A 14900-nucleotide genomic window follows, 5' to 3' on the forward strand; every position below is an offset into this window, starting at 1 on the left:
GACCTTTTGTACAACGCCTCTGTCAAGCGTGAAGAAGGGTGCAAGATGTCTGCGGTATGGCAGCTTTTGGCCTCTACAATAAGAGTAGGCATGATATAAACTCCACTACAGGGAAGACCTGATGTTCTCTGCAGTTAGGTGGAAAAAAACATGAGCCTAATTTAAACATGTGCCTCTAACTGGTTTGTTACTGATGTTTTCCTTGTTATGATGTGATATCACATCGTTTGACGAAGGTGAGAGTGGATGAGTGAGGGAGTTTTACCGGCTAAAGTGAAGCCCTGCAGGCAAAGCCACCAGACTCCATTGATCAAAACAGCAAATGTATCTCGCAGAACATGGAAGTTGCTGGTAACTGTCACTAAGTTTGTTTGTGTCACTGTCTGACTTTGTGGTTTAAATAGTTCATTTAGATCCAACACAATGTTTATGCAACACCCAAAACACTTGTCCATCTTGGGTTTCCTAGACAGACTGGAGTTAGATCTCATGTCCTGATAAAGTCAAAGCATTGTGCAGGTGTGTAGGTGTGTAGGTGTGCAGCATCGTGAAGAAGAAATGTGAATCAACAAAGTGACATTAATGTTTTTTTTCTAATTTATTTATGAAAAAATATATTTCTTGATTCTTGAGACATTAGGCACATTAACATAGACATATATACAATTCTCTTTCATAAATACAAAATTATTTACAAAGGGCAAAATTAAATAGGAAAACCATCTTGTGGAGGATATGTACACATTGCATTGTTTTCTTAAATTAACAAAGATAGTACAAAGACAGGACTACACAGGGACAACACATATTTTTGGTATCAAATTGATAAGGTACAAAAATAAAAGAAATCAAAAAGAAAACTGTTGTAAAAGATTCTTTAAATATAAAAGTTAAACACCAGCTGTGACTGTGATCGCACTCAAACTGAACTGTCAGGTCGAGTTTTGGGAATGTTGCAGAACAACAGCTGTTTTTTTTTTTGATTTCCTGTTTACTTGCTGTGACAGCAGAGTTTAATAAAGGCAGCAAGAGACACAAGGCAGACACAAGGTTCTGATTAAAGGAAGACGAACGGATTCAGCCTATGACGCTTCTTTTATATCTTATTGTTGTCAAAGGAGGGTTATCTGTTCATGAGGTGTTCAGGTAGGAAACACCTGATTTGTTCACAGAGGTTCTAACTCGGAAACCTCTACAGGCTGGGATTAGATTGAGATATGGGAATAGGATTTGGATTAGGACTGGATCAGTACATATGATCAGCAATAATAAAAAACATGCTGGTTCCAGTGGATTAAATGGGTTTCTGAGCTTACAGAGATACGATAAAAACCCTCACTGGCTTCCAGAACAAACTCAATCTGCTCATTCTGAGTCCTGGATTTAAGTCCTGTTGCAAAAGAGGCACTTCATAGTCTGTAGGACTGGATGTGATTGTAAAGCTGCAGTTCTTCTTACAGGCCACGATGTGATGCATCACGTTCAAAGGAAACAAAAAGTTCGATAAAACAGACGGAGTGATGATAGAAAGCCACTCACAAACTGTTCAGCTTGCCAACTTCCAATTATTCGTGGAGAAATTTGTCCCACTAATAAAACGTTCTGTCTCCCGCTCCTGTAAACACGTCCTCCAACGAGCTGATTGACACCCGATGGTGAAGCCTTCACAGGAAACAGTTGCCTGGTGATTTGGGAGCATTTCGAAAGGCACCAGTGTTTCCGATTGGTGGACAGTTCCAATTCTTTACGTCCTTTTGTTCACGTTTGATCCAAAAGAAAGTCAGATATACAGGCAGAAATATTATATTAAGATTTAAAGTATAAAAAACATAAATAGTGCAAATGACGCCAGACATTCAGTCTTTCCTCTTTCACTCCTCCTGCGTTTCTCTTTTCTTCTGTCAAAATCATTGTCATCCAAACATTGTCAATGTCAAAGCCGAAGAGGATGAAAAACAAGTCCTTTCCTCGTGTTTCTTTCCACTGAGCAGCAGTTATAAATATTAAATAAGATAATGTGTGTAGATTAGATCCTCTGGATCCTGGACAGAAAAGTTTCAGGCCTTGAGCGTAAAAGTTCCTTTGCAGGCGGTCTGAAGACTGGAGGTTATACCTGAGACAGAGACAGAGGAACAGTGGTTAGTCATCTGCATATGTGCTGACTTTTTATGGGCAATATTTGTGTTTATGACTCGATTTTTGAAATACAAGTTCATTTTCTAAAGTGTAAGCCTTTTCCTTATATCGACCATGAGAGTGAAATAAATCACGTGGTGGATTTGTCTTTCACTAAACTAATGAGGAATACGAATAAAGAATTTGGTGCGCGGTGGATGTGGTAGTTGTGTTGGCAGACGTGTCCTCACCTCAGTAGCAAACACACACTGCTCCATCTGCTCCGGGATGATGAACACTGGGTGATACAAACTGTCCTTTGCAAAATTCAGAGGAGGTGTGATGATGGACGAGTCACACTTCTTACTGTTGGACAGAGAGAGAGATGGAGGGTTAGTACAGCGGCAACAACAAAGATATAGGTAGAGTAAAAACACACATTCACAGTCAGCATTCAAGCCACTATCAGGTACTTACAGGTCTAACTTGTTCTTGGCTAGGCGCTGCTCCTCCTTCGCCAGATTACAGTCTGCCATTTTGTTTTTAAACATGGACATGTTTTCGTCGCCCTTCTCCACCAGCGCTGCATCCTTATTGGACACTTTAAGATGTCCTCCGGGGATGAGGAAGGCCTCCTTCTCTCTCAGGCTGCCCTGTGGGGCTCCTGGTAAGCTCCCATTATTATGACCACCCCCACCGATCACTGCGTTGCGGTTGTTCACCGTCTCCAGGTCGTTCTTGACAGATGTGGACATGGTCAACGCCCTGCCCCGGCGAAGCTGGCGCAGAATGTGTACGGCAGCACACACCAGAAGACTCAGCGTCACCAGGCCAAGGGCGACAGCAGCAATCAGAGCAGGAGAGGCATCACCATTCACAGGCGGTTTTGCAGTCGGCTTGTCCACAGGGTACTCGCAGCGAGCGCCCATGAAGCCTAGCGGACACTGACACACTGGGCCAGTGAAGTGGGTGTAACAAGTGCCGCCGTTGTCGCAGGGGAAGTGGTTGCAGGGGCTAGTGCGCACTGAGCAGTCCTTACTAGTGAAGCCTAGTGTGCAGGAGCAGGTGAAGTCGTTGATGCCGTCAATGCAGGTACCGGCGTTGCGGCAGGGGTTGCTGGCACAGTCGTCAATGTTGATCTCGCAGCGAGAACCGGTGAAGCCTGGCCGACAGCGGCACATGACACGGTTCCCGAGGTCCAAACACTGAGCACCTGCAGGGGGGAGAGAAGAAAAGGCTTGAGTCAATTATACAAGACATGTGTAACACCTGAATATAAAACAGGTAGAAGGCAGCTGTTAAGATTGAAGGACCGAGACCGGAGCCTTGGGGGACGCCAGAGTGACTTTTCTTGCTGAACAGAATGATGTCTGTTAAAAGTTCTGTATATTGTAATCAACTGCATCAAAACCAGAGTTTCAGTTAGAGAATACTGAAGTTAAGATATCAACAGAGCTGCCTGTTGCATAAAATGGCATGCGTTTAAACCATCTAGACTCTCCAGAGACAAGAAGAAAAAGCCAGCATAGCAGAAGGCTCTATCAGGATTGAAGGGAGGGCAGACAGGGGGGAGTGAGGGGTGGGCGGTGGGTAAAGACAGATTCTGCTCATCAGGAGAGAAATGTGTGTTTGATTAGAAACATCCTGAGGGGATGTTTTCCTGTAACTCTGGAAAAAACTAAAGAATTCTGTAAATAAGGCAAAGAAGAAAACTAAAATCTAACTGACTCAATCATTTTGATTATATGGTCAAAATGATTGATAGCCTCTTGATTTGGCAGTGAACTGAATCTTACAAATCAATTCTATCCGTGTGAAAGATTAACTGAGAAAAGAAAAGAAAAGAAAAGACAGGACACTTGTCCTGAAGCGAACGTGTGGAAACGTTTAAATGGGACCTGTGGAGCAGATCTGGGTTGATGCACACGAGCTTTAAACACTACAAACACTTAAGAATGAGCTCCATATTTGGCTGTCCTTTCGACACAGCGTCTGTGTTGCAACACTGCAAACAGAGCAAAGCAACAACCACCCAGTCATCAGTTATGAGGGTCATTTTTTTCCTCTGCCGGGCTCACTGAGAGGCAGGAATGACTGCAGATTGAAGATAAGCAGGCAGAGGTTTCTACACGCTAATGAGGACCTCAGGGAGGACTCGACGCTAAACTGAGACCCTCAGAGACGACTCCACTCAGCACTTTGATGATAGCTGAAAGTTTATTGTAATATTTAGTGATAAAGTTATATTTTTGTGATGCCAGTGGAGCCGTCTGAGCATGATTGTTGGTCTGCTCTCATGAGAAAGAACAACTGGATGTCTGACATGGGAACAGGTGATTTCTATCTGCCTCTTTCTTCCGCACTGAAACTATACATTATTTCATGGTGGTTCTTCTTTACATAGTACTCAAATTCATTTCATAATTCTGATTGATCTGAAAGCAGATTTGCATGGTGCATTCATGAGCTTGTCAGAAGATCCGACATCCAAAACTTGGCAGCAGAGGAGCATTCAGGAAAACAAGCCAACGTGCATGAAAAGGAGAGTTTGAATTTCGTTCCTTGGAGTTTTCTCCAGCAGTTATTGCTCTGTAGCAAGTTCCAAGTCTCTGAAGGGAGGTTTAAAAATAGAAATGAAGTAACTGATGCCTGAAAGAAGGGAAATCACTCTTGAAACTCAGTATTTGGATTGAAAATGTACCAAAGTGATGAATCCAGAATGCAATTACAAGCAAATGACCTAATGGTGTGCAAACATTATTCTATTGGCTCACAAAAAGCACCGGGTATGTCCAGAGAGAAATGAGCCTGAGATTCAAACAGCACCAGCCCTGAATCAACGGCTTTATCAGGCTGAGAAAACGCTGCCGGTGCTGGACCTCTGCCAAGCACCACAGGATGAGTGCAACAAGGTAGAGAAGGAGAGGCTGAGAGGTCTGAGCGTCTCCGCGGCTACTGCTAAAAACAAACTTGTTTACAACAGCAACAATGAGTGAAATATTTGTGGTGCCAGACTGAAGGTGATAAGACATGTTCAGAGGCTCCTACGTGACACTTGAGAAGCCTATCTGCCCTCTGACACACAAACACGTTTGATGTAAACATCACTCTTTGCGATCATCCCAAGTGCACATCTGTTGGTGGACATTTTAAATTTGAATCCAGAAACAATCATTAGAGCAATCAAATAATAACTCCCTATGATCAATTCAAGTTCTAATTTTAAGCAGCTCAACAGAAGTATTCTGGTAGCCCCGTGCACCGACAGAACTTTGAGCCAGTGAATATCTAAGCGTGCACTGTAATCGTTTGAGTTGGGGATGCTTGAGGCACCTTTGAGATCTTCAAAACGTGCTCACGAATGTTTGTCATTATTCCTTTTTCAGGTTTTGTACATTTATGATACTTGAAAATGTAAATAAGTTGAATACGATCCCCTTATTTTAAATGACGGTGTTCCACAGGGCTCAACTCTGGTGCCACTTCTCTTTTAAATTGTAATGTCTCGGGGAGATATGTGATAAATCTCTGTATTTGTATTTCCCCTGAAGACATCAGTGAAAAACAATAAAAGCATCTGGGTGGTTAAAATATAAGAAAGCAGAAGATTTACACTCATGTTTGCGTACACAAGGCTATGCTTGACAACAGGATCCAGTCAGTGAGAGTGTAGCTCTACTGACAGATTAACGAGAAAACAAGGTGTGCTGCTTTTCAACACCTTGACAAGTCTGTCACCAGGAAACATCCACCCTGAAACACAATTCAAATATCTAACTCTCATGTTTTCTGGTGGGACGTCCTGTGCATGTGATCGTCCACAGCTGGACGCTACAAAGCAAAAAGCTAAGATCATTTAAGGTGCATCGTTATCTGGAGCGGCTCCACTGGGCATGAAGGATGAACAGATCACATGAAGTGGTTGAATGCCGGCCGCCTGCGAGTCTGAACTTTCAGAAAGTCACCAACTATCACTGAGCTGTAACTGCCGCCTGCATCGAACTTGACAGCTTGTCTTTTGGCTCAAGTTAAAATGTGAACCAGCCTGCGAGTACTGACAGGTCTGTCCCATAAATAAGAGGGTTTTTGAAATCACATTCCTCAGATGCATGCACCGTGGTCTTATTCTTTTTTTCAGCTTGCAGCATCAGATTAACTGAGCAGGCAGGGATCAGTACTAAAACAGAGGCAAACAAATGTACAATCTGATTCTATTCTGGGTGTAGAATCATTGCAGGGCATTTTCCTGACAGAGCAGGAGTTAGTGAAGCAGCTTATGGTTGGTTCATACCGTTAGCGCAGGGGTTGCTGCTGCATCTGTCGATCCTCTTTTCGCAGTTGGAGCCGGTGTATCCGGACGGGCAGCGGCAGCTATATCCGCCAGCAACGTTCTCAACACAGGTTCCTCCGTTAAAACACGGTCCATCCGCGCATGTCATGGCACTGATCTCGCAGTTCTTTCCATAGAAGCCCTGAGGGCACGCACACGAGTAATCGCTCACCAAATCCTGGAGGAAAGACAGGAGGAGAAAATAAGATGAGGAGGGTGTTCCTGGTTCTGTCTTTGCTAGTATCAGTACGTCTCTTTGAAGGATTCTGGAGAAAAATCTCATTGAGGATTAGAAAGCGAATGGTGCATCGACTTACTTTGCAGCTGCCACCGTTCTTGCAGGGGTTGCTGTCACACTCGTTGGTCTCGATCTCGCAGTTTTGGCCCGTGAAGCCAGGTCGGCAGGCGCAGGTGTAGCTGCCCTGGCCAGTGTTGGTGCACGAGGCATCATTCTGGCACGGCTTGTGGTTGGTGCAGTAGTTCAGGTCTAGATTAGAGTAAGAGGGTGAGAGTAAGAGCAAGGTTAGGTAAATGAACCAATTTTCAAAAGTGTCAGCTACAAGAGGAAACACAAGACATCCATGTTAAATGTGCATCATCACCTAGAGTTACTTCGCAATCAGGTTAAGAATACGAAAGAAGGCCGAGGAAAGAGCCCTGGGGCACACCACCATCTTATTAGCGTTGGGTTTATTTAAAGTAAAAAAAACATCTTTGCGATAGTTACTCCGATTATTGACGATGCGTCTTCTGCCCTAATCCTTTGCCTAATTGTTGTAACTCAGCAGGTTGATTTGATGATTGGGCACAATTATGTGCTAGTGGGATGCTCTCACTTCTGAAGACTGAGAGCTGGCGCTTGAATAACGTTGCATTCATGAACTATAGTGGCAGGGAGGACAAAAAAAGAAAGACAGACGAAATATATAAGGGCTGTTTGCTTTGAAAGTCTAAACGTTCAGCTACACTTGGCAGAGCACTCGAGCGTCGGGAGTCTGATGTGATAGTTTGCTAAATAAATACTTAAAACAGGCTGTAATGGTCAGAAAACAACAGTCTGTTCAGTAATTGCGCAATTTAGTAATTAAGTGTTTCATGCTTCCCGCTGTACAGTAAATGCTAAAACCCACTGAGCAGCTGTTTTTGAAAGTTGAACCCACCTTGGTCACAGTACAGGCCGCCCCATCCCTCCTTGCAGTTGCACTGCCAGGGCTGCTGGCAGGTCCCGTGGAGGCAGCCGGGGTGTCGGGCGCACTCGTCGCAGCGCTCGCCCTGCCAGCCCTGCCGGCACACACACTCCCCGGGTGACTCGCAGAAGCCGTGGTCCTCGCTGCACCCTGCTGTACAGATGGCTGATGGGAGGAGGAGAGGGAACACAAGAAGGGAGGGAGGGAGTCAAAGGAAGAGGGAAAGGGAGAAAGGGGGAGGAAGAAGGAGAGAATGTTACTATGAGTGCATGTGTGTGCGTCTCATGTTCCTTGTTCAAACCACATAACAACTGCTCTCCCCTGTCAGGGCCTCACGCACACACACACACACACACACACACACACACACACACACACACAACTCCCCTACAAGTGCTTGTTAAGTACTCGACGAAGCAGCTGGCCTGCACAACAAAAGCAACACATGCCGTCTCTTTTCACGCAAGGCAGCGCACATTAAGCTCCAGCGCGTGTCCCTGTTAAAGCGGGCGGGCCAGGGGCCGACTCTGGGGGCCCATTGTTGAGCTCAAAACAAAAGGAGCAGAGCTCAGAGCCAACACACACACACTGGAAACGACAGAAGCTCTAAGATCTCTTTTTGTCTTCTACAGCCACCAGAGCCGGCGATGGCGTTGACGACTGCTTGACTTAACAATTTCAAGGCCACTGGGCAAAAAATGAAGCGCCAAGGGTCCCATTCTTCACCCCTCCCCCACTGCCTCCTCCCTCCAAATCTGAAGAAACGTTGGGATAAAACCGGAGGGGGAGGAGGAGGGGTCCCACTACTGTTAGAAAAAAGATTTCACAGCCAATTTTTGTGCTTTAAGATGATCCTTCACTGCAGCACAGAAACCTCCTGCAACTTGTTTACTGTACAAATATCACAACTTCACATTGTGTCAAGTTTTAAATTAGGAATAAAGAAAAATGTGTATTTTGTAAGAAACTCCGAACATAAAAGTACAACATGTTTATGCATCAAAGGACCATTGTGCTGTTTTTCTGGAGGGATGAAACAGTCATGTAGCTGTGATGTGAGTAAAAGTCCAGCATCGACACTTACGGTCCGAGCAGTACACGCCCCTCCAGCCCTCCTGGCAGCGGCGGTTTCCTTCTTCGTCGCAGGTGTAGTGTCCGAAGGTGTCGTTGCGGGGCCGGCAGTAGGCGGAGCAGGCCTCTCCGTGGTAGAACTCGTTGCACACCACATGGTAGGAATAACGCAGCTCGCTCTGGTCACCAGTGTGAACGTCCTGGGACCACTCCTCTCCAACGGTGAGCCTGTGGTGAGTCGCCAGCCGGCTGATGAGGTTGTTCTGGTTCTCTGCAGGAACAAGGGAAGAGATGGTGAGGACTTTATGACGTGTGTGTTGGATTATTTATAGAAGAAATACTTTATCCCCGGGGGGAAATTCAGGATTTTGAGTTCATTATAAGAAAAATAGTTTTGAACAGGTAAAATAATGCAAAGAATAAACTCTGCATCTGTGTGTGTGTTTATGTTCAGTGGGAAGAAGTGCCTCTGTCTCCGCCTGGCGGTGAAGCAGCGGCACTGAAGCAGCAGAGGGAGTAACTTACCTGTAGACCCGAGTACTGAAGACTCCGCGTTCCAGGCCTCAATGATCAGAGAGAAAGTTCCCTGAAAGAGTTAAAGAGGGTCGATTAATAATCATCTATAGGGGAATTAAATAGTTGCACGTGCACATTGTGTAAGTGTGTTTAGTCCTGCAGGTGAGTCACTTTTTGTTCTAATGTTTCGATGTCCTCCATGTAAATTATTTATGCATCTTGAAAGTAAAAGAAGCAGGAGCGTCCTCTTATTTAGGCGAGCAAGTGTTGGCGCGTTATCTGAATTAACTGGTAGAATTTGTAGGTCGATACAAGAAAAACTGTTCATCAACATCACAAGAGCACTGAAGGTGTTAGAACTCCGCTTTCTGAAGAGACACGGTGTGATTTTTGTCACCTACCGGCCACTTGAAATGGAAGGGCACCCTGAGGGGCGCGCTCTCGGAGATGGAGTTGGAGTCGGCGCCGAAGATCTCAGTGAGCGCGGTGCCGTACGTACACGGCGGCTCCGGGTTGATGACGTCCTGCGAGTGCTTTAGGCACACGCGGAAAAAGATCTGGCAGTCCCCGGACTGGTGGCGACAGACGCCGCGGGAGCTGGTGAAGGAGTCGATCTTCAGCTCGAACACCCCGGAGCAAAGGGCCTGAGGGGGGGCAGCAGAGGGGGGAGAAGGGGTTAAAACCTCAGAGTGAAATAAATGATCCTCTAATATGAGATCGTGGTGTTTTTATATGCACAAAAAAGCAATAAAGCACAAAAATGCACCAACACAAAGACCGTTCACTGCTGCACACGCTTGGACATATTTTACAATGAGCAACTTCTTATTTCTGCAAGTACTTATATCTGTGACTTCTTACTCTGCAAACTACTTTACTAGTAAGATATCCAGAAATATGTGAATTGTTATTAAGTGATTTCGTTTTTACAGAAGTGGAGTCAAACTGTAAGAAGAGCTCAGCGCGTTGTGCGTAAAAACGCACGTCGCCACAACAGAGTAGAGAACAAACCACTGCTGCTGAAAGGTACAAAAAGGTTGAATTCTTGCAAGTGTGCTGTCAGTGGTACTCACCGTCTGCGCTGATACAAACAGCAGGAGACACGATAGTAACAACCGCGCCATGATGTGTGCGCACGAGCGTCCAGGGCAGAAAGCACCGGAGGTCCAAAGAAGGTGAATAAGTGCGTAAAATCCAAACAGTTCCAAAGGAAACGGAGAGCTGACGAAATACAAAGTAAAAACTCTCCAGGAACGAATAAACTCAGGTTTAAAGTCAGAGGCGCAGTCAGTGTTTGTGTTGCAGCGGTCTGTGTGGAGGAGAAGAAGAAAATTCACGAGAGTAAAGATCCGCTCTGCTGCTGAACTCTGGACTGAAACAGCAGCGGTTACACCAAGCCTTTATACCGCGGAGGAGCGGAGGGGGCGGGGGAGGAGTGTGTGAGAGGTGGGGGGCGCTGCAAAAAATGTCCACCTGCAGAACGAGTCCTCCTCCGCTACTGTGAAACACGCGCTGTGACTGTAAAGGGACAGAGGCCAAAGCGAAACTTCTGCTCCAGTCACTCCGTCACCAAACTGTAAGGGGTGAATTTTCCTGTCCAACAGGAGTGACATCAGTCCGGGGGCAGAAATTACAGCGCAGGTTTTTCCTCACCATGTGCAGCAGATTCCTGTCAGCGCGGACAGGATGACAGATGTGATTTATGTACTGTACATGTTTGTTTTTAGCTTTGCAGTTTTTGGTTTCTGTTCGTTCTCCAGGGAGCATGCAGGGACCTGCACACACATGAACCAAGAAGCTGATAATGACACAGACTTCTGTTATCACTGCATGAAATGTGATATGAATTTCTGCTAAAACAAGTGTACAATGATGTTCTGCTGGCAGTGTTATGTCTCTGCAAGATGATTTGGAATAAGTGTGCGTAATGTAAAGTCAGCAGGAGGGAGACGTAAACATTTTTTGCAGTGTGGAGTGCCAAGGAGTCTGCAGGGGGAGGGAGAGGGGGTGTAATTGGGGCGCCCCTGCTTTGATTCGCTTTCACCACCGAGGGGGCAATTACAGCAGGGCAATAGAACAAACTGTCAGGCGACAGCAGCAGCCTGAGCGACCAAACGCTCCTTTTACTGCCTCCCCCCGGTCAGCGCGAGAGCGTTCACACACCAACACGCACTCATTAAAACTGACTGTACTGCACCATAGTCGAGTTTGTAAACATGTGTAAACAAGTGACATGTCAAACAAAATACCGAACAAACATCCAAATCAATGAAGCTATAAAGGCCTGTGAGGGTCATTTCTGTATTTTTAAACCTACATGTGTTCGTCCTGCAGCAGTGAAACAGGCTGTAATGGCTGCAACATAATCCTTGATGGGTCAAAGGTCGTCCACTAACAGTTCTTGTAGTTTCCACTGACAGGCTCAGATTGTTCTTCTAAGTGTGTGACAACATGACAGAAAGGATCCCTACAGAGATAGACCTTTTTGTTACAGAGGAAGATGATTGTTTTAACCACACACAGACGTTACATCGCTCTCTGCACACACACCAGACTCCATTCAGAAAAACTGTAATCTGACCTCAGAGAGAAAAGGAGCACAACGTTGCTGGTCAGCTGCTGCCATGATTGTTTATGTTTTTGTGTGATGTTGGTGTTTTGAATGGTCAATTCAGATCCAACATATTTGTGTAACACACAAAACAGTAACCGATAGGGGCAGCAGCCAGCAGCTCCCGTGTTCTGTGAGGAAAAATTGCTGATTTTGTCAATGGAGTCTGGTGTGTTTGAAGAAGGTGACGTAGCCACTGTTTCTGGTTCTTCCTCTTGAACAAAAAGGTCTCTCTCTGTTGGGATTCTTCAGGAACAAACATGGGAGTTATGAAAGCTAACAGAAGCTAATAAAGGACTGTTATCATCAGTGGTGTTGCTAATCAAGCATGAAACTCATGATTATCCACATATCACCAAATTACGTGAAGTTGCAACATAACTTACATGCATCCAATCCCTGTGTGCTATCTCGTGACCTTACACTGCACTGGACACAAGCACACACAAACACCAACACTTACACGCAGAGAAGAGTTTTTTATCGCCTCTAACGGAGACAATTAATCATCTCAAGAGAGACAGAGGCAGAGAGGAGGATTTGAATCTGGAGACTTCAGATACATTTTAAAGGAAGTGTGTGTGTGTGTGTGTGTGTGTGTGTGTGTGTGTGTGTGTGTGTACGTGTTTTGGGGGTCCCAGCTGTATGATAATAACCCCCCTTCAGGGTGTGTAGCCGCTCTCTGTGATGTGTCATTAACATGAAGCTCATTTCATTCAAAACGATTACAATCAAACACTCTGTTCAGTGTAAGTGTGTTAATAAAGTTATCGAGGAGGAGGAGGAGGAGGAGGAGGAGGAGGTGCTCACATCTTCCTCTTTTGTCAACACAGAGAGGAAGTAACGGTACCTTTACTCAAGTGCAATGTTCATGTACTTGTACTGTTACTGTTGTAACAGATAAGTCACTGTCTTCAAAGACACCAGACTCCACTGACAAAATCGGTTATTTTCCCTCGTAGAAAACAGGAGATGATGGCCAACTCCTGCCCTGCTTGTTTCTGTTGTTTGTGACTTTGGTGTCGTAATGGTCAGTTCGGATCCAACATTATATTTGTGTAACACACAATAACACGAAGAGTAACAGATGGAGGCAGCAGTAGACCAGAAGCCTCCTGTGTTTTGTGAGGTAAAATTATGTTTTTTTTTAATGGAGTCTGGTGGGTTTTAGGAGGGTGGTGTTATTATATATTTATAAATACAACGTAATGTTGTATATGTGTGGACAGGTAAGCCAGGTGTGTGTGCGTGTGTGTGTGTGTGTGTGTGTGTGTGTGTGTGTGTGTTACTTGCTTAAGAACTGTTGCTTTTATTTTGGCGCTCGACCCACCTCGCCCTTTATTGTTATTATAATGAGGGCAGCGCGTGCCTCCGCTGGCCCTGACTTTACCCCCCCCCCCCCCCGGCACGAGGCACGCTTCACATAGACACACACACACACACACACACACACACACACAACAAGCCTCCTTTTGTCATCGTGTTTATATCCAGACGTGTGCGTCTCTTATGGCGGCTCGAGACAAAAGCAGCACACAGATGAATCATATGATATCAGCACGCACGCGCGCTGTAAACAGGGACTTAAACAATGAATGAAAGTTGCCTTTTTATGGCCATCAACCAACAACAAAAACAACAACAGGCGTGGTGCTTTCACCTTATTCACCACACACACACACACACACACACACACACACACACACACACACACACAGTTCACGTTGGTACCAAAATAAAGCTCGTAGTTTTTGTGCCCCACCTGTTTAAACTAACAGAGTTCTGTGTGATTCTGTGGGAGGATTAGAGACGCTAAAACATAAAGTTATGAACATAATTTACTTTTTAAAAATCTAACAAAACAAAGTTAGCATGAGGCTTTTTTTTAACTCAAGAGAAACAAATCTGACCAACAAAAGAAAAATAGTTAATAATTATAACATCAAACCATCACACTAAAAGTAAAAGTCAGGACTTAACGTCAGAATAATGAGTATTATATCTGAGTTTAAACGAAAGCTCTAATAATAGTTTCAAAATAAAATAATCTAAAATCTAACTAATAATGTAAAAATAACTTCATATCCGTCAGGAAGTACAGACATGTTATTGTATCCTGACTGCGCAGTCACGTGCACACTGACAGTTTATCAGCAGCTTAAAGGATCTTACATATAATTCCTTTAGTTCCCTCTCTCACCTCCACGTGGCTTCATCTCTGCACAACAACTGTGTGTTTCTGTCAGCAGCTGCTTTCGGTTTAATTTCACCGATTTATAATAATGATCATTAATGCGACGCACGCGGCCGTCCATCAGAAGGACCCAGAATAAAAAGAGGAATCTATACCTGCTCAGCACGTGCAGCGTCCGCTCCCTGGAGAGCTCGGGGGACGCGTGCACACGAGCACCAGGAAGCAGCATCGCCATCAGCCGACAATATGCACATATTCGATCGCGCGCCATCTGCTTATCGATCTGCGCCTGCTCCCTCCTGCTCCCTCTCAGGTCGTCAGATTCCACAAAAGACAGGCACGCCACGCGCCCGCTTGGATAGGCAGGTGCGCGTGCTCCTACCGAGATTTTTATCGGAGGTTTTATCATCTCCACAAAGGAGCCTGTCACTTCGGTCAGTCACGCGCACGTCAGCGTCAAACCGCGTGCACACTGATGTAGATTATGATCGTTTAAGCGCTGCTCCGCTGCTGGAAGAGTTCAGATGTTTTCCTTCGTTTTGATTGGCTAAAAAATTAGTTATTGTTTGTTTTTAATGCTTTTTCTGTTCTGCACTTTATAAAAGAACTTTATAAACTTTTATAAAAGTGCTTTTACTGCTTGGACTGCGCTTCAGATACAGCACACTTAGAGTTGTAGTTATGTTTAGATCATAAAGTGTTTCAGTATTCGCGTTTATATTCACACGTAGAGCTTGCTGTAAGGTCTGTTTCGTCTGTCTGTCCATCTATTAATTCTAAGCACCTTTTGTCCTCCAACACGTGCCCAAATGGTCCGAAAAGAGACGGCACGAGCTTTTGTTGAGGTGAGAGAACACACGGCGTGTGCCGCGTGCC

At 45.0% G+C, this 14900-nt stretch overlaps 1 protein-coding gene across 1 annotated transcript; it reads right to left on the reverse strand.

The window, feature by feature from the left end:
- Window positions 1–626: 626 nt before the first annotated feature.
- dlc (deltaC) lies at window positions 627–10567 on the reverse strand. The gene is made up of 10 exons (XM_069668921.1): window positions 10293–10567; window positions 9621–9863; window positions 9229–9289; window positions 8717–8974; window positions 7606–7797; window positions 6763–6932; window positions 6407–6623; window positions 2593–3328; window positions 2367–2481; window positions 627–2113 (listed from the first exon to the last, which is right to left on the reverse strand). Exons 1-10 carry the CDS (start codon window positions 10341–10343, stop codon window positions 2108–2110), a joined length of 2049 nt encoding a protein of 682 aa, XP_069525022.1. The 5' UTR covers window positions 10344–10567; the 3' UTR covers window positions 627–2107.
- Window positions 10568–14900: the final 4333 nt, after the last annotated feature.

This window comes from Semicossyphus pulcher, unplaced genomic scaffold (genome assembly GCF_022749685.1).
Source record: "Semicossyphus pulcher isolate SPU_LCO1_2020_fin unplaced genomic scaffold, fSemPul1.0.p SCAF_19, whole genome shotgun sequence".
In the NCBI taxonomy this organism is placed as follows: Eukaryota; Metazoa; Chordata; class Actinopteri; order Labriformes; family Labridae; genus Semicossyphus; species Semicossyphus pulcher.